This window comes from Saccopteryx leptura, unplaced genomic scaffold (assembly GCF_036850995.1).
Source record: "Saccopteryx leptura isolate mSacLep1 unplaced genomic scaffold, mSacLep1_pri_phased_curated manual_scaffold_72, whole genome shotgun sequence".
Lineage (NCBI taxonomy): Eukaryota > Metazoa > Chordata > Mammalia > Chiroptera > Emballonuridae > Saccopteryx > Saccopteryx leptura.
The window spans coordinates 38374-57186 of record NW_027095755.1 but is presented as its reverse complement, the minus strand read 5'-3'; the positions used below and the strand labels follow the sequence as shown (position 1 = coordinate 57186).

The window sequence follows — 18813 nt, the reverse complement described above, 5'->3', positions numbered from 1 at the left end:
ATTTTAAATTCTCTGTCATTTAGCTCCAAGGCTTCCAATATGTTAAATCTTTTCTCCATAGATTTTTCCATATCTATTTGGGTTACCTCTCTATCTTTTGAATCCATAATATTTGATTTCCTCTTTCTTATTGGCATCTGAGGGTGGTCTTGTTGATATCACTAATTAGAATTAATAAAGAGTAAAAAGTAAAAAAAAAAAAAGGTAAAACACCCCACAAAAAAAAACAGTAATAATTTATTATTTCCCCCTTTTTTCTTTTTTTCTTCCCCTCCACTCCCCTCCTCAGGGAAATATTGTGATGACCTGTGAATTATATTATGCTAAATGGAACAAAAACTGCCTATAACGGAGGGCCTGATTTGGGGTGAAGAGTCAAGGGGCATAAAAAGGGAGTATGGACCTACTAAATGCAAAAAAAAAGGAGAAAATCTTAGACAAGCATAAGATGATTTGCTTGTAAGTGATGGTCGACTAAGAGATATAATGAGGGGGATAAGAGGGAACCAGAAAAAAGGGGAAAAAATAATAAAGAAGAAAAAAAATAAAAATAAAAAGTAAAAATCTGTTGTAATAAGTGGAGCGAAGATTAAATACAATGGAGACCTTGGGTTGGGAGGAATGCTAGTGAGTTAAAAAGCAACGTAAAAAGTACCCAAAATGCCACAAAAATAAACAAAAAAACCCCCAAAAACAAAAGCGAAAAAAAAAAAAACCCAAAAAACTTGAGTCCCAAATTAAATAATTTGTTCGTGATTGAGGATTAAATGGGAGGAAAAATAAAAGGAGAAAAGAAGAAACGAACAGAAAGGAAAAAATGAGAAAAAGAGAAAAATGAAGGAAGAAAAAAAGGAAGAGAAAAAAACAAAATAAAGCAAAACAAAAAAAAACAAAAGGGGAGAGAGTGAGAGTTAAGTGTTTTGGAGTGTAACCTTAAAGGGGAGTGAGGATGAAGAAAAGAAATAAAATGTAACACTCATGGGTAGTGTAGTTCAAGAAAAGGGAAGCATAAGATGGGCAGAGAATAAACGGACTGAGGTGGAGGAAATAGAAATAATAATAATAAAGGCAATAAGATAGAAGAAACAAACAACAACAATGAAAAATTAGTGGAACAAGTTATAAAGTCTGTGAATTTTTCTTGATTTTGAGAGGTTAACTTCTTCCTTTTTTTTTTCTCTCCCTCTTCCTGGTCGGTGACTCTGTACCCCAGGCTCTGTCCCTGTGTCACACTTAGGTAGGGATTTGCAGATGATGGGATTCTATGGCAATGTCACATAATTGGCTTTAGTCTTGCTGGTAGTCAAGGCTTGTTGGCGTTTGCAGGGTCCAACAATGAGAGAGTTTGCTTTCCTGGAGTCTCTCTCCTAGTCTCCCCTTCCTGAATTAGCAGCCTGGTGATCCAGCTATAAAGCTGCTACTGCTTCTGCCTGGGGAGTAAGAGGCTCAAAGAGCTAGGAAATCCCCACTCTATCCCCACTCAGTGCAAGGCTTTGGGAAAGGCTCTGGCAGTCAGAGCCTCCAGCATAATCAGGCGGGGCTGGGAGTCAATTGTTGTCAAGGTGACTGTTCAGCGCCTAGCATTCAGTTGGACCACTCAACCCAGGCTTTCCACACTTTGTAGCCTGTTTTGGCTGGGAAGAAGAGGCACTAGTCTCTGCTTGCGACTAGTGTATTATAGATCTTATTATCTGCCAAGTCCCTCTTGTTAGCGTTTATTCCTGAATATGGAGGCTCTGTCAATCAGAAGTTGCCCCCGCCCCTTTAGCGAGAGGCACTAAAAAATATCACACCTCTTGTCTTGGATCGCTGAACTGAGAGAGATCTTATCAATTAGAGCCCCGTGGGTGCGCAGATTTTGTGGGTTAAGCTAATTTCAGTGATTGGATCCGCAGCTGTGCTCCAGAAAGTATTTCAGGCTGCCCGCGCCCCTCCCCCAATGCTTGATTGTTAGCTTGAATGGCTGGGTGAGGTGCCCTGCCCACGCAGAGAATCTCCCAAGTAGGAAGACAGCCCTGGCGCCTCTCCTGCTCGCCCCGCCGCTGGCGGCTGGGGCACCCTGGGTGTGCGGGCCAGAGGGGCACTCTGGGCTCGTGGGACGCCCAGGGCACGTGTGCGAATGGGGTGCTCCGGGCACCGGTGGCTGGGGACTCTCACTCGCAGTGCGCGGTGCTCACTCTGCGACCGGACCATGGCACCCGGCGCACGCCGGCGGCTGCTCGCTGCTCCCGAGTGTGGGCCGACTTACCACAGGCGCACTCCCTCCGCGGCTTGAATGAACGTCCCTGCAGTAGTTAGCTTCCTCCACACCCTCGTCTCTCAGATTCAAGTGATAACAGTCCTTTCACTTTCAGTTTGTGTGGAACTCCGGAATGCTCCGAGGATAAATTTTTCTGTTTCTAGTTGATAAATTTGTTGAGATTTTGGGGAGATCTGTCGGACGTGCTGCTCACGGCGCCATTTCCGTGACGTCACTCTATCCCTGCTTTCTTAAGGGTGGTGAAGACTCAGTCTCTGAGAATGGCGTGGTCGCTGTTACAGAAGAGGGAACACAGAGACTCATGTGGACAAGCCTCGGGACCTCAGTCTGACCGCCCGTGGAATGGGAACTAATGCGCATGCGTAGAGGAGGTAAATGGTAACTGGGATGATGGACATACAGCGCATGCGCCAAGACCAAGCTGTGACTGGGGCTCCATCACCTCGCCCGCTAAGCGCAGGGCTGTTGGCAGCAGGAGGATGTGGGGGCTTGGTGTCCGCCCTCGAGCAGGGCCGTTCCATCCCCTCAGGGGCTGTGTGGGAAACCAGCAATGAGCGATGGGATGCTTGGGTGGGGACCCAGAAGGAGGCCAGCACTCCCTGTTCCCCGGTGTCCATCTCCACAAGGGGCGCTGCCCCGCATGAGCTCCTGCCGGGAGGAAACCGGGTGCGTCTGCACCACCTGGTGCGCAGGTCACTGACCACGTGCTCGTTGAGCCCTGGCAGTGTGGGCAGTGCAGCTGAGGATCTGACTTTTAAATTTATTTAGCTTCAATATTAAAAGTTACGTTACCCATTTTGTCAGGACAGATGTAGGTTACTTCCATCGACACCAAGGGGAGCCAGTGAGGGCCCCGGGGTGAGGGAGACCCCTGTGTGGGGACCTAAAGACTCAGCCTCCTCTGTCCAGCTCTGGCCTTTGACGAATGTCCTCCTGATTTCTCATCCTAGGAAACACACAGACACGTTCTCAGAGCAATAACAATGGTGATAATGAACAACTCTGGGCCTGGACCTGGGGCATGCCTCTTGGGGAAGGGAAGAAGCGTGGGCTTCTGTGTTGGTTAGTCAATGTCTCGTAGGCAGAGGATGTCAGCACTCAGGACCCTGGTGTTGTGAAACAGGCATAATGGTTCCCGTGCTGCCAGAAGACTAGTCACATGAGAGCTTTCATATCAGTGTGAACATGACAACACCCAGAGTATGCATAGTATGCAGTAGGTGCTCCATAAATGCACGCTGCCAATACTGTGGTTCCCTGCTCCCTGCTCCCCAGGCCTGCCGACAGTGTACGTCTACATTATCGTTGGGATCTCAGTGGCCTGCCTCCTTTGTCTTCTCCTCCTGGTCCACTTCATAGTCCATCGTCAGCATCAGAAAAAACATGGTAGGTCTCAGGGTGAGGTTGGGGGTGATGGGGAAGGCTATTCTGAGTGCTGGGAGAATGGCTTCCATCCTAATTCACACCCTGACTATCTTCAGGGACCCCCACAGCAAGGGTGAGGAGCAGAGGCCCCAGAAGAGGTGAGCCCGCCCCCTCATGTGATCTGTGGACCCCCTCCCAGTTCTCTGCCTCCAGGTGTCCCCCCATCCCCTTGCTTACTTGTTCTTTGTCCTCAGGCTCAGCCCAGCTGTTGACATCACAGAGAGCACACCTGGTGAGGGGATAAGGGGAGGGAACAGCATGGGAGAGGGGAAACAGGCACTCAGTACCCTTCAGGAATCAATGGGGTGGGGGATGTTTGGCAACATTATAGGATGTTCTAGATAGGGTGAGACATAATCTGAACCTGTGAGTAACAGGTAGATTTGCCTTCTAAGGTCCACCCCAAAGAACTGACCACTGTTCTCTCCCCTCCACCAATGTAGCTTCAGGTGATGAACTTCCAGAGAAAAACAAGGAGATGCACAGCCCAGTAAGTCCTTGTATTAGTCACCTACTGCTGTGTAACAAAGTACTCCAGTTTCAACAGCTTCACAAAATTATCTGTTTCTTGGGTCAAGAATTTGGAAGCAGATTAGCTGGTAGTTGTGACTCACAGCATCTCCTGAGGTTGCCGTCATGATGACCAGGACTGCATTCATCGGAAGGCTGGGCTGGGGCTGCAAGACCCCCTTGCAGGATGGCGCCCCAGAGGGCAGTATGCAAGGGCCTCAGCTCTTCCTTATGTGGGCTTCTCTATGGCATCTGCCCCCCCCCAGAGGGCAGGATCCCAGAGAGGGAAGGGCAGAAGCCACATGTCTTTTGTGTCCTCTCCATGGATGTGACATGCCCTCACATTCCATATTCTGGTCACACAGATCAACTCTGATTCTATGTCAGAAGGGACTACACAATGGAGACAGGGGAGGTGGGACCACATGGAAGCTGGCTGCCACAGTCTTTTCTTCCCACAGACCCTCCCCTCACTGCTGACCACTCTAACTTACCCTGAATCTCTCCCTCAGAGCCCTGCTGCAGGAGACGCCCAGGAGGTGACCTATGCCCAGCTGGACAGCGGACCCTCACACTGAGCGCAGCCCGAGCCGTGTCCCCACAGTCTCCGGAGCTCACAGCTGATTCCAGCATGTACGCAGCCCTCTCCAGACACTGACTTCGGACCACCTGGCCTTGGCACCTACAGACACAGGAAGTCAGAAGTCAGTCTATTTGGAGGACTTCCCTACAGAATCACCCCTTTCCTGAAAGGCATCTAATCAATTCTCCTGGAAGTGAGAGCTGGAGTCTGGGGACCCTACTCAACATGTAGGAGGGTCATTAAATAGGTGGCCCCTCCTACAATCCACTAGCTCCTTGGAGACTGCTGTAACACTTGTCTCCAAAACCCAACTATAGACACTTGGCTGTTTCTTGGGACCCAGCTACAGTTGCCTAGCAGTTTCTTGAGACCCAGCTGCACTTGCTGAGTTGTTGCTGGAGACCAGCTACAGATGCACAGTCACCCTGCTGATTCCATACATGTCCTGTGAATCCCAACTTCCCCAGAGACTGTTTGAACCATCTTCTTAGCTGAATCTAAAGCTTTCCTAATCCCATGTTCTTGACCTTGAACCTGGACTCTATTGGTGCAGCTGATAGCTGTGGCCCTATTTCCTGGTTCCTGCTTCTTGTGCATCAATAAATGTTTTCAGAGACCCTGGGTGAGGATCTGGGGCACATGAGGACCATGCCCAGTCTCTGCCTCCACAGTGCTTAAAAGTTAGTGAGGGAAGACAGAAAATGGCCTTGGTGTTTTCTGATCTGAGTGGTTCTCAGGGATGGGTGAGGAGACTTCTAAGGAGACATTCAGCTGGGTGAAGGTGCAGGGCTTACACACCACTCACGCACACGCATGCACAGGGCCATGGATGCAGAAATGCACACACACACTTATAGACACACATGTGGACCAGGCGAATGTGTGGGGAGGCTGTGATTGCACAGGATGGTCCCTCAGCTGTGAGCCCACTCTGAGGACATGGCCATCCCCTATACCCCAGGCTCATCCTCACTGGACTCCACACAGTGGTGTCGATTCTCTAAACACAGTAGAACCCATTCAGCTCTCCATCAGTGTCCTTGATCTGACCCTTGTCCCCTCACCTGGGTAATCCCTTCAAATCTGGGACTGGGGGCTGTTCTTCCCAATAAGCCTGCACTGACTCCTCCCCTAAATTGAGAGTATTGACTTCCTGTCGCTGCTATAACAGATGGCACGTAGTGGCTTCAAACAATACAATTTATTGTCTTACAGGTCAGGATGTTGATGAAGTTCTTCCTGTAAGAGAGTTAGTGGTTGCAGGCTAGTTTGAAATCAAATTATTTAATAGTTGCATAACTCAAGTAAGACCTCCAGTTTGAATAAAAAATATCACAGGAGGCTCTCAAGTGGCTTGTTCAACAAGACACTATGTTGTTGTCTTGTTCCCTCGGAGTGCAGGACATAGGGCAACGCCAGGTCTGAGGGTGCGCGAACAGAGGGGAGATTGCAGCTGAGCATCACGTGGGCTCCGCCTCCAAAGCCGAGACTATCACCAGACAACAGAGCGAATTAAGGAGACACTATTTGGTGGGAGAGAAGCTGCACCAATTATTTCTCTCAGATTTTTCAAGCACATGGATCATTTTTTTTCTCCCCAACATGAGAAATAATTCAGAGCCTCCTCCTGTGAGCTGCATTTCTCCTAAACCCCCACCGAGGTCTTCCTGACACCCATCTGTGTCCATCCCACGACTCATGTCTGCAGCACGTCTGTGAGCACAGCGCTGTCTCAGATGTTTGCTTTGTAACCTGCTCGTTCTCACCCATAGAGATGTGTGACCACCTGGAGGTCAGGGACATTTCGCAGTTGCAGTGTTTGTCCCTACCCAGGGGTGAGTCTCAGCAGAGGGTGTGTTTTCTTGGGAATTTTGGGGAGTTGATCTCACCTAGAAAGAGAAAGTCTTTCTGTGGACGGTGACTCTGACCACAGAAACCAGGGGCCCTGTAGTACGTGGGGCACCCTGTCTCCTGGGGTTACAGCGCCCCGGATCTGCAGGGCCACTTCCTGTGTTCTTTCTCATGGCGGGGCCTGTAGTCTGGACCTTCTGTTTCTTAGAGGCGCTGGTCAGCTGGGCTAGGGAACATGGGGGTCTGGGACCATGGAGGTCAAGTCCAAGGATCTCAAAGCACAAGGACCTTGGTGCCCGGAGAGATGGCGCACTGAGAGTCTGGGTCTCTTCTCCTTGCATAGCAGTGACCGCTGGGTGTGTCTTCTCTCAGTTGAGTGTAAGTCTAGACAGAGCCTCAGGTCTGTGCTCTTGGGGAGGCTGAACTTCATCTGACCCAGGAGGATGTGAGAGCCAGCATTGCAGACCTTTCAGACCCCTCCTCCATCTCTCTCAGACCTCACCTGGCTGCCCCGGAGCCCTTCCAATGACCCTAGCTCTGCTGAGTGCAGCCTCAGCAGGCACTCCGGGGGTTGTGACCCTGAGAAGTCTCAGGTCTCTCAGTCCGAGGGCCTGATTCTCCTCTGTCTCCTCCTCATGGGGCTGCCCTCCCCTGTGACGTCATAAAGATGTGACTCAGTGCTGTGAGAGACGGAGGAAATGAGGCCACCTTCCCTAGTCACCGTGCCTGTGAGCTGGGCCATGAATGGACCCAGGAGTTTTCATTGGTAACCAGATGGAAATTTAGCCTCCAGTTTAAACTCACCTGATTCTTTAAAGACCAACCTCCCAAGAAGCCCCACCCATTAACGTTTCCTTAATGTAAGAGTTTCTTTAGTGAATTTCCTTCTGTAGACTTAGGGGCTCTCAGTTTTGAAACAATAGAAACCATTTGGGAGGCAGGGAAGTGTGCAGAGTGTAGCCCGGGGTCACAGGACACAGAAGGGCCCAGAGACAAGGGCATCGTGCCTGAGCAGGGAGTCACCTGCCCTGGAGAGCATGAAAGGGACAAGCTGAGTGTCCTTGCAGTGGCCACTCACCTCTCTGTGCAGCCCGCTAATAACATACAAGTGTTTGGAGAATTTTATAAATTCCTATTTGCATGTGAGAAACTGAAGCATTTGCAAAAAAGATTGTGTGGTTTAGTAAGAGTCGCCCTGTGAGCACTGGAAGCCAAGACCATGAGTTTCCCTGTCATACTGTCTATGTATTTATGTGTGTCTCTAAGTATCTATCTAGTTATCTATCTAGGTATCTATATGTCTACCTATGTTTCTATGTATCTATCTATCTTTTCAAGTCTGTATATCTGTGTGTCTAGATGTCTATGTAAGTATCTACCTATGTATTTATCTAGTCTATCTCAGTATCTGTTTATATATCTATATATTTAAGTTTCTATGTAACTATGCCTATGTCCATCTGTGTATCTCCGTAACTATGTAACTATCAATTTGTGAATCTATGTAACTTTTTATATATCTATGTATCTGAGTATCCATGTATGTATATACCTATGGGTGTATCTGTCTATCTATCTATCTATCTATCTATCTATCTATCTATCTATCTATCTATCTATCCATCCCTGTCTGTCTCTGATGAATTCATACTCTGGGTTTCATTTGAACAGAAGTTCAGACAGGTTATGAAATATCTCAGTAGAAATGCCTTCCGGAAATCAAGGTCTCTCTGGCCCCAAATAGGAGAAGCTAGAGTTGGGCCTGGGAACTGCCTGCCTCCCTTCCTGTGAGAGTATAAAAATGAGCCCCATAATGTGGCCCCTTGACACTTGCTGACCTGCAGGGCCCTGTACTCCCACCCACAGGACTAGGACAGAGCAGTCGGTGAGAGGGCGGCCATGTCCCCAATCCCACCACACTGCTGGGCATTGCTGAGTTAGAACACAGGGACAAGAGCACAGGGACAAAAGGGGTGGGACTGAGGTTGTGGTCCAGTTCCTCCTCGGTCCTGTGTCTAGCCCAGGACCTGATGTCCTCTGTGGAGAGAGTCAGTAATGCAGGCCCTGCCCACTCTGGGTCACCTGGTCCTAAACCTCCAGTGGAGGGACCAGGGCCTCCAACCTGTTCTAGATCTTCAGATAGCGAGAAGTCAGACACAGAAAGGCCAACAAAGGTCAAGTTGGGAGGTGTCTGAAGGCGTGTCTGGTAGCTACTATACAGGAAGAAGCTACCCTCTGGGAGCCAGGTTGGTGAGGGGTTTGGAGATTATGGTGGCAACGTTTTCTCTACAGCACACTGACCTTGACCTTCATTTAGGGAAATTGGGTGGTGGGTGGCTTTGTCATTGGGGCGTCCCTTGCAGGGCTCAGCCTGGTCCAGGTGATTCACATGTCATTTCTACATGATTCCTAATCCCTGCCACCACAAGGGCAGCTCTGACAGGAGTCCTGTGGATTCTGAGAGCAATCAAACCCTGATATACACCATAGAATGTCCCTCCTGACTGTCCCCAGACAGCTGCAAACACCACAGGATGTCAGCACTGATTTCCAGACTCCTCAGGCCCAGTATACGCAGAACTGGACCCCGGTTCCCGCGCACTCTAATCTGACTCCTCTTCACTCTCTCTACTTCTTTCTAGGTGAAGGTGATCAGTTCAGGTTCAGAAAACAAAGTCATTTTAATTTTCCTTAAGTCACTCCCATGCCACTCCATCACAGAACCCTGTTCATGTCATCCCACATGTTCTCACTTGTCCTCGCATGTGTCCACGTCCCTGCTGGGCGCTGTCCCCCAATCTGAGCTCCATCAGCTCTCAGCCCCACAGCAGGTACTGGGGCCTCCAACGGAGTCTCCCTGCCGGCCCCGCCCCATTCTCTCCTGCAGGTGAATATAGAAGAAAACTAGTCTGATGACTTTACATCCCAGCTGAAATCCTCAACTGGTTGAATTGAGGTTGCATCAGATCAGTGGTTAAAGTATTTCCTCAGGCCGTGTCTGCCTCTGGCCTCACCTTGCCCTGCCCCATCTGACACATTGGTTTCTTTCAGTTTCTCAGACTTCCTGCACTCAGGACTATCTCACACGCTGACCTCCCTGCTCCAACACCCCAACCTCCCCTGATCTTCTCAGCTGAGCAACATCCTATGTGTTTGTCACATCTCAGAATGAACTCCTGTTTCCCAGATGGGAGGGGTCTCCGTAGTCTGTGCTGTTCTCATACCTGCAGGTGCTCATTTCAGGGCTGTCTGACCCCCGTTCTTTCTCCTCCCTGCATGTGATCCCCCAACATCACTGCCCATAACAGAGAGCATCTCAGCAGTTTGTTTCTGCCTGTCACAGGATGCCATCTCCCTCATTCTGTTCCACTACTTAAGCTCATGGACACGAGCACCAAAGTCACCTCTTTTCTTTTTCTTATGTGAGAAGCGGAAGGCAGAGAGACAGACTCCCACATGCACCCCAACGGGAGAACCACCCGGCATGACTTTTAACGGGCAATGCTCTACCCATCTGAGGCGTTGCTCCTTTGCTCAGCAACTGAGCTACTTTAGTGCCTGAGGCAAGTCCATGGAGCCATTTTCAGTGCCCAGAGCCAATTTTCTCCAAGAGAGCCATGGCTGTAGGAGGAGAAGAGAAAGATAAAGAGAGAAGGGAGGTGGGAGGGGTAGAGAAGGAGATGGTTGCTTCTCTTTTATACCCTCACTGGGAATTGGACATAGGACATCCACACTCTGGGCTGACACTCTACCTCTGAGCCAACTGGTCAGGGCCCTAAAGTCATCTCTTGATGCAAGAAGGCTGCCAGGGCTCCAGCCACTGCATGTGTTTGGATGCTTGGTGGCAGAGAAAGACAGATGTAGTAAGGGTCCTCCAGGCCTAATCACCACCTTTAATGGTGCTTTCCTGGGACTGTCACCAGCAGGATTCCTTCCATCTCATTGTTGCGGACATGGTCACAGGGCTGCTGTTCAGATTTGATCCTGGGGGGTCAGGTGTTGTTTTTTGTTCTCTGAGGCCCTCAGGCTAGCTAAGAAGTAAGGCTCTGATTCAAATGAAGATATAGAGTACAGATGTTGTAGAGGTGACAGCAGTCTCAACCCTATTGTCCTCCTGTTGTCATAGGGAGGGGAAGGCTATTTCTTCATAGTGGACCTGGAGATTCTTCTCTGCTTCCTTCCAGGGGTCTTGTCCAATCTGTCCATGAAGGCTGAGCCCGGCACTGTGATTCCCCAGGGACGGCCTGTGACCATCGTGTACCAGGCCCAGCTTGGGCAGAGTCATCCATCAGGTAAAGGAGGATGGAGGACCTGCTATAGAGATCTGAGAATCATGTCTCAACATGGGTCACAGGGGACAGAGGCCAGATTCCTCATCCCACAGTGAGTGAGGTCACTGTCGGGAGTTATCGCTGCTGCTGTCACAAAGGGTCCCGCTGGTCTGAGTGCAGTGAGCCCCTGGAGCTGAGGTGACAGGTGTGGACGTCTCCACTAAGCCCTCAGGTTTGCCCCAGGTCCCTGCACCCTGTCCCCAGCTGTGTCCTCTGTCCTCAGACTCCCTGGTCTCCTGGTGAACCACAGTCTTGGGGCTCCCTGCCCCTCTGCACATACATCCTTCAGCCTTCACAGGACGCTAGCCCGATATGGACATCACGATGGTGAAAAGTCTCGTCGTGAAGACATGACCTTCCACAGCATGGAAGGTCCATGGTCCATGGTCCTCATGGACCCTGTTAGTCCATGAGGTCATTACCCACTGCAGTCCCGGGAGGAGGACTGGTTGGTACAAGTGCCCACTCTGGGATATTTGTGGAAAATCCCAAGTATTCCGATGCAAGTTCATTTATTTTAATACCGAGCTATCAATGACATAGAACATGGTATGAATTTAAGGGCACAGCATGTTGATGTGATGTATTTATATTGCACTTAGTTGCCTTGTAACAGGGTGCAGGTGGGAGCCTGTGGGAAGCGGTGTCACTCACCTTGAGGTCCAGGCCTGGCTGCCCAGGCTCACAGCCCAGACCACGCAAACTTCCCGGAGCCTGGTGTCAGATGAAGGGCAACAGTGATCATGAGATTTCCCTTCCAGGTCCCATCATGGCCAGAGGACCTGGATGCAGGCAGGTGAGTCCACCCCCTCCCCAGGTGGTTTCCGGGCTGAACATCACAGTTCTCCCAGCAGCAGGACTCACGTGCAAGGGAGAGGGCTGGTTTGGATGACATGGGAGAGGCTCTGCATTTGAGTCTCCTGGAAACACCAGGAAGCAGAGACCCCGGAGCATTCTGGGACCAGACTCTGTTCTGGGGACCCCCTGCGGACACTCCCATTTCACTGAGCCAGGCTGGGTTGCTCGGGAACAGGGGTCTATGAGGTCGGAGCAGCTACTATGTGTATGAGGCCAGACCCAGAACGGTGGCATGTAGATGGTACCAGGATCCAGCCCAAGAACCCCTGTTAGTCCATGAGGTCATTACTCACTGCAGTCCCGGGAGGAGGACTGGTTGGTACAAGTGCCCACTCTGAGATATTTGTGGAAAATCCCAAGTATTCCGATCCAAGCTCATTTATTTTAATACCGAGCTATAAATGACATAGAACATGGTATGAATTTAAGGGCACAGCATGTTGATGTGATGTATTTATATTGCACTTAGTTGCCTTGTAACTGTGAGGTGCACAGACACCTTCCTCTATATTCTCTCAGCACCCCGCTGGGTGTCCCATGTGCCCCAACCCCAGAGCCCGCTCCCATGGTCTCTCTCCTGCCGGTTCAATCCCTTTAGGATTTTACATTGGTTCTTGGGTCACCCTACCCTTCCCTTTAGCCACTGTCCCTGTGAGTGAGATGGGAAGAGCACTCGTGTGAGCAGGATAATTTTAACATGTAGCATAACATTGAATACTTGGAGGGAGATTTTAGGACCAGTCAGCATAAAGTGGTTTTACACTTCCCCAAGAACAGAGGGTTCGTTGGTGCGGTAGGAAATGACACTGACGTCAGCTGGTTGCAAAAAAACACGCCCTGCTTGGTCCTGTAGATTAAAGTGAGGTCCACACTCAGGGGTTCATGCAGAGAGGAGTTCAGCCTCATCTGAGTATGTAGCGGAGAAATATTTTTGGAAGCCTTGGTCCTCGCCTGTCTCATTAGCAGAAAACTTGGAAAGGACTAGAGAGTTCTTCCCCTTTTCACGGAGATATTGATGTAGCAACCCTGCGGTGGGCCCCCGACTAACACATCCTGCCCACAGGCTGCAGGCTCTGTCCTCCACCAGCTGCAGGGACTGACCATGTCACCCTTTCCCACCACCCTGCTGGGCCTCGGTGAGTCCTGGAATGGAGGGACAGCATCCCAGGGACAGAGGGGTGGTAGATTGGGGAGACATCTGGATCCCTGCTCTGTCCTGAGTCCAGTCTGGATTTCTATGCAACCCTGGGTGAGTAGCATGACCTCTCCTGGGACCTCAGCTCAACCCAACCAAGTCAGCCCATGGACAGTTCCATCCTAGAAGCAGGTACCTGGTAAGGGCACAGGTTCAGCCTGACCATCTGATTGGAAGAGGGATAAGGGAGTTGTCTTGCAATCAGAGCAAGAAGAAGGGTTGTGTCAGAGGTAACACTGAGGAGGGTGGTTTGGAAATTCTCAGAGGCTGAGCCCACTGCTGCCATCAGGGCCCCTGAGAGCAGCCCCGTGAGGACTCTGGGTGCTGGGTGCTTTTCTCATGAGACCTTCTCTTCCAGTGCTCTGTCTGGGCTGCATGATCCACACGCAAGACGGTGAGTCTGCCTTTTTATTTAGGTTTTTATATATATTTTATTTTTAAGACTAATATTTATCTTTAGGCAGAATGATTCTCACGCCTCTCTCTGTGTCAGGACCCCCGTCTGCGCTCACACCATCTCTCTCTCTCATGGTCAGAATCCCGGCCTTTCTATCACTGACACAAACCATTCCCCATCCCGACCCCGACCTCCTCCCGGGCTGCCATCTTCTGTCTCTGGGCTTGGCTAACTCACACTTGGCCATCTGGTCTCCACTCAGAGCCTCTCCTCTCTGATCCCAGACGAGGTCAGCTTGGCCTCCATCTGTCCTGTGACCCCACTCACCGCAGGGTGCGTGTCACAGCGTGTGGCTGTGGGTTTGCACAGTTCCCTCGTCAGCCCTGTGCTCCCTCTGCACCTGCAGCCCAGGAAGGGGGGACCCTGTGTGAGTGTCTCGTGTGTGTGGAGCCAATGGCACAGGGAGGGTGTCTGCACACGGACAGACAGGAGCTAAGATACGGATGAAGAGTGAGTGGATGAGTGACCGAATGCGTGAATGGTGACCCTGGAACAGCGCCAGCCTCTGCCGTGGACAGCGTAACTGGGACGCCTTCTTCCTGATTCAGGGCACAAACGAGCTCTTCCCCTGCCCAGCCTAGTGAGACACATGGGGGTTCAGGAGCCTCAGGGACAAGGAAATCGAACTAGGCTGAGAGGAAGGTAGAAAATGCAGAGGGAACAGACATGAGGGCTCCACAGAAGCTGTTCCCTGGAGTTGGGCATCCTCACCCACTGAGTACCCTGAGCAGGTTTGGGTGGGAGCTCCAGCACAGCCCCCTGGACTTCCAGTGGAGCCTACAGCTGCCATGAGTCCCCACACCCTTCCCAACTACCCCTCTGACCCAGCCCAGATCACTGCCCCCCTCTCAGAGCCCTGCTTCCTGTCCCCACGGATGACCTGCTCATCCTCATCCTCTGCCTCCCTCCCAGCCCTCTCTGTCCCCTAGACATGGCCATGGGCAGGGAGACAGGCCTGGGGACTCAGCCTGCCTGGGACCTCCCGTGTCACCCTGAGAAAAGCCCAAGTGTGACCATGACTGAGCATTCTTGTGTCAGTGGGGAAATCACTCTGCAGTGATGAGAATTCAGGCACCTGGAGTGGGTGTGGGGTGGTCTTTGTGGGAGAGGGAGGTGGGAATGTTCTCAGACTGGGTTGTGGTGATGGCTGCACAGCTCTGTAAGTTGCTAAAGACAGTGACGTGGCACTTAAACCAGGGGACTGTGATGTGTGTGATGTCCTCACAGTGGTCCCTGAAACCCTGCTCTGCTTCCTCCCAGGGGTCCAGCCCACACCCTCCATCAGGGCTGATCCAAGGTCTGTGATTCCCCGGGGACGGCCTGTGACCATCGTGTGCCGGGGCCCTGCTGGGGTTGACAAATTCCGCCTGGAAAAGATGGAGAATATATCTGATTATAAGTGTCAAGGCAACATCATATCTCAACCTGAGTCACAGAAGACAGAGGCCAGATTCCACATCCCTGCCATGACTGAGGACACTGCTGGGCTTTATCGCTGCCTCTATCATTTACGTGGAACACACACCTGGTCCAATCGCAGTGAGCCCCTGGAGCTGAAGGTGACAGATGAGGACGTGTCCACTCTGCCCTCAGGTTTGCTGCAGGCCCCTGCACCCTGTCCCCAGCTGCGTCTTTGTCCTTAGCTCCTTCTTCTGCTGACCCCCAGCCCTGTGGCTTCCTGCCCTCTGCACAGGTGATCCTCGACCTTCACACCTGGCTCAGGGCCTGGAGTCCTGGTCCTTTCTGGACCCTGGGGTGACATGGATACTAGCCCAGCCTCAGAGTGGGTACAGAATTTCTCTGGTGGGCTGGATGGGGAGTGAGCTTCCAAAGACCAGGGGAGGACAGACTGCCTTCAATAGGGCATGTGTCATTTCACTCATGGTGGTGACCAACTTTCCTTTCCACGGGCCAGGCTCTGTGGGACAATGTGTCCTTTGTGTGTGCTTGATCCTTTTTGGCCAAGTCATGTGGTCCTGGAGTCCCTGCCCAGGGCTGGACCGCACTTTTAAGATGTTAGGGGATGAAGCTGTCCTTTCCCTGTGTGTGTTCAGCCCCTGAGATTCCTGAACTCACGGTCCATCTGGGATGCTTGGACCCTCCCCTTGTCCTCCTTGGGCCTCTAAAAACCTGCTCCCTGCTGCTCTGTGAGGTCAAGGGGGTGATGCTAGTAGGATAGGAGAGGAGCTAAAACCCCCCACCAGAGGAAGGGAGCAGGGGCTCTCCTTGTGTTCCGCACATCTCATTTCTCAGGTGTCTCAGGAATGTCATCTGGGGCTGACTGATGGCAGTTGTGGTCTGTGGGTGGACACTCAAGGTAGAAAGGCCCAGGCTGAGTTGGATATCCCAGACACCCCCACAGGGTATCAACCCTTCTCCTGCCCTGTTCATAGGAGACCATGGAGTCACCAGGTCCACCCCCATCACATACACAAAGCCTGTCTCCTCAGCTGGTGAGTAGAGACCTCAGTGTGGAGAGGTTTGGGGACCTCTGGGCTGAGGACTGAGCTCCCAGGTTCAGCCCTCTGTCCTGGGCTGGATCAGAGACTGAAGACCACAGCAGGGGGCTGCCACTCACAGAGCATCCCTAATATTCACGACTGTGACATCACTGGCCTGACTCACTAACCGAGTGCCAGGCTCTGTGAAAGCATTTCATGCTGCATCAGCCCGTGAGGAGGGTGCTCCTCTTACCTCTAAGAGACCAGCTTTTGTAATCTGTGGAAACAGAGCTAAACTTTCTTGCCCAAGGACACAGGTTAAAAAAAGGCAGAATTAGCCCAGGACAGCTGGTAAATGTAATATTTTAGCTTTGTAATTTAAATTATGTTAGTGTATATATTTATATTATATATTAAATACATGTGACATAATAATATAATAATATACATTAATATCATTTTCAAATGAAGACAGAGTACATTATTAGTATACATTACTAAAATTAATATATGCAAATGTTAGTATAAATATGAGCACTGTTTGTCCTAATAAAATGTGTCATTGATAGAGGTAACTTCTACAGAATAAGTTCTTTTAAATTACATATTTTTATATAATTTAAATTATAGATATATAACTTAAATCACATAACTTCTTTTTAAATGAGAGGAAGGGAGATAGTGAGACAGACTCTTGCATGTGCCCCGACTGGGACCACTCGGCAACCCCTGTCAAAGCCCATGCTCAAACCTTCAAGCCACGGGCTGTGGGAGGAGAAGAATAGGAGCAGAGGGGGGTTGAGAAGCAGATGTCACTTCTCCTGTGTGCCCTGAGCAGGAATTGAATCCGGGACGTTTGAGAGCCAGGAGGGGGACTTGCCCTAGACCTCTGAGTGAGTTTTATCAAGCAACTCACTGAATTTTGCCACTGTGCTGGGCCCTGGGATCCTCTAGTTGACCGGTTGTGGGTCCTGGGGGTGTGGAAGCAAGGGTCTTGAGGTGGGTGAGGGGAGGTGTCTGAGGGACAGATGTCTGGGTGTTCTCATTGGAGGGAGGGCCTCTACTGGCTGCGGAGGCAGGTCACCGTGAGAAGAGGACAGAGGCTGCAGGAGTCATTTACTGATCCTTTCTGACTCCTAAGACCACCCCGTGAAGTCACCCTCCCACCCACAGAAGGGGGTCCCCAGACAGATGAGTCACCTGGGCATGTGCCCAAGGGGAAGTGCTGGGAGGGACAGGTCCTGCCCAGTGGAGAAGGAGCTCCTGCCTCACAGGTCCTGTCTGGGTGGGGTCTTGTCTCCCCTTTTCTGACCCCCTGTCCTCTGCTTCCAGCACCCGCCTCCTGGAATTACACAATGGTGAACTGTGTCCGCATCGGCCTCGCTTCTGCGGTCTTGCTGATTCTGGTGGCGATTCTGGTGGAAGCTGGGTACAGCCAGCGCAGGTCCCCGCATGGACCACAGGGATGGAGACAAGAGGATACCCATTAGAGAGATTAGACCCCAGGGCCCAAGGCTCACGCTGGAGGCCCTGGAGACTCAGCACCACACACACACTGAGCGCCACCTGAAGGCTTGTATAGGGACTGCAATCTGTCCTCCGAAGCAGTGACACTCTAGCCGCTTCTGGGTGGTCCGTCTCTGGTCGCCAGGGTTTGGCTCCAGGTCTGACCCTCACGAAGATCACGGCCATGCCTGCCCCTGCCCTGGGTCTCCCTTCTCTCAGGGTCTAAGACAGAGGCCGGGTCCTGCAGCCCCTCCGCCTCCGCGCCTGTCCCTAACCCCTCCTCCCCCTCTAACCATTTCTGAGGCTGCAGGTGCCCAGCTCAGGCCAATTTCTCCATTCTCACGCCTCTCCCTGTGGTCTCAGCATCTGGGCTGCCCTCCCAGTCTGACCATCCAACACCCGCGATGGGATTTCCTCCCTCCTCCTTTCTCCTCCTGGGTCCCCACCTTTCCTGCTGCTTTCCAAGAACCCTGCTGCTCAGGAGCCTTGGTGTCACCCACCCCTGTCACCCGTGGAGCGGCACCTGCTCCGGCCCCCAGGCCCCTGCTTCTCCTGTGCCTGGAAAGGTCACTGCCTCCTTCTCTGTCCCCTCCGGTCCCCACCAGCTTGGATCAAAGGTCAGGGAAAGAGACACAAACCAAAACCAGTGTAGCCACACACCCATCATTAGGAAGACTATGACTAAAAATAACAGCGGATGAGAGGAAAGTGAAACGTGTCAGGGGATGTGGGGCCGAGGGTGTCATGCGCATGGCTGCTGGGGTGGAACTCGTGTAAGCGCCCTGTGCCCCTCCCTGAAATGTAACCCCGGAATTGCCCTGCAGCCCGCAGCCCCGCGGGGACACGCATGCAGCGAAGTGACAGCATGGCTTCGGTGCTTGCACACCCGTGTGCATACCAGCCTGACTCACAGCAGCCCACGTGGACACGGGGCTCCTGCGGCATGGAGGAGGGAGCAGACCCCCGTGTCATAGACCGGGGCCTCCGGATGCTGGGACGATGAGGTACGGATTGTCCCCGGAGCCTCCGGAGGGAACGCAGCCCTGCTGACACCTTGATTTCAGCCCGTGAGGCCCCTTTCGACTTGCGACCTACAGAGCCGGAAGATCACACACCGTGTTGCTGTGAGCCGCCACCGGGTGCTGACCGGTCACAGCAGAAGCAGGAATCTCACGCACCTGCTGTCCGACACTCTGTGGTCTCAGGACACCCTCAGGCTTCTGAAAACCAGGGCAGAGCTTTCCTCAGAAGCCTCTGGCCTCACCCCCGACCTTCCATCCAAACTCCCCACTCACAGGGCCTGAGGTCCAGCAGAGCACACTGCGGGTAGCAGGGGCTGGAGGACACCCGTGACTCCGGGACCCTGGCTGCCCTGTGCCTGGGCTGTCATGTGCTG

At 51.8% G+C, this 18813-nt stretch overlaps 1 protein-coding gene and 1 pseudogene across 1 annotated transcript; both read left to right on the top strand.

Moving 5' to 3' along the window:
* LOC136387092 (leukocyte-associated immunoglobulin-like receptor 1) overlaps positions 1-5394 on the top strand; it is a 34986-nt pseudogene extending 29592 nt beyond the window's left edge.
* Positions 5395-12920: 7526 nt separating this feature from the next.
* LOC136387091 (leukocyte-associated immunoglobulin-like receptor 2) lies at positions 12921-18420 on the top strand. The gene is made up of 4 exons (XM_066358165.1): positions 12921-12954; positions 13372-13407; positions 14731-15063; positions 18242-18420. The coding sequence occupies exons 1-4, from the start codon at positions 12921-12923 to the stop codon at positions 18418-18420; spliced, it is 582 nt and encodes a 193-aa protein (XP_066214262.1).
* Positions 18421-18813: the final 393 nt, after the last annotated feature.

Coding starts and splice junctions, on each gene's coding strand:
- LOC136387091 (XM_066358165.1), top strand. CDS start 12,921: ATGTCACCCTTTCCCACCACCCTGCTGGGCCTCG. Junction 12,955..13,371: donor CACCACCCTGCTGGGCCTCG/GTGAGTCCTGGA, acceptor CTTCTCTTCCAG/TGCTCTGTCTGGGCTGCATG. Junction 13,408..14,730: donor CATGATCCACACGCAAGACG/GTGAGTCTGCCT, acceptor GCTTCCTCCCAG/GGGTCCAGCCCACACCCTCC.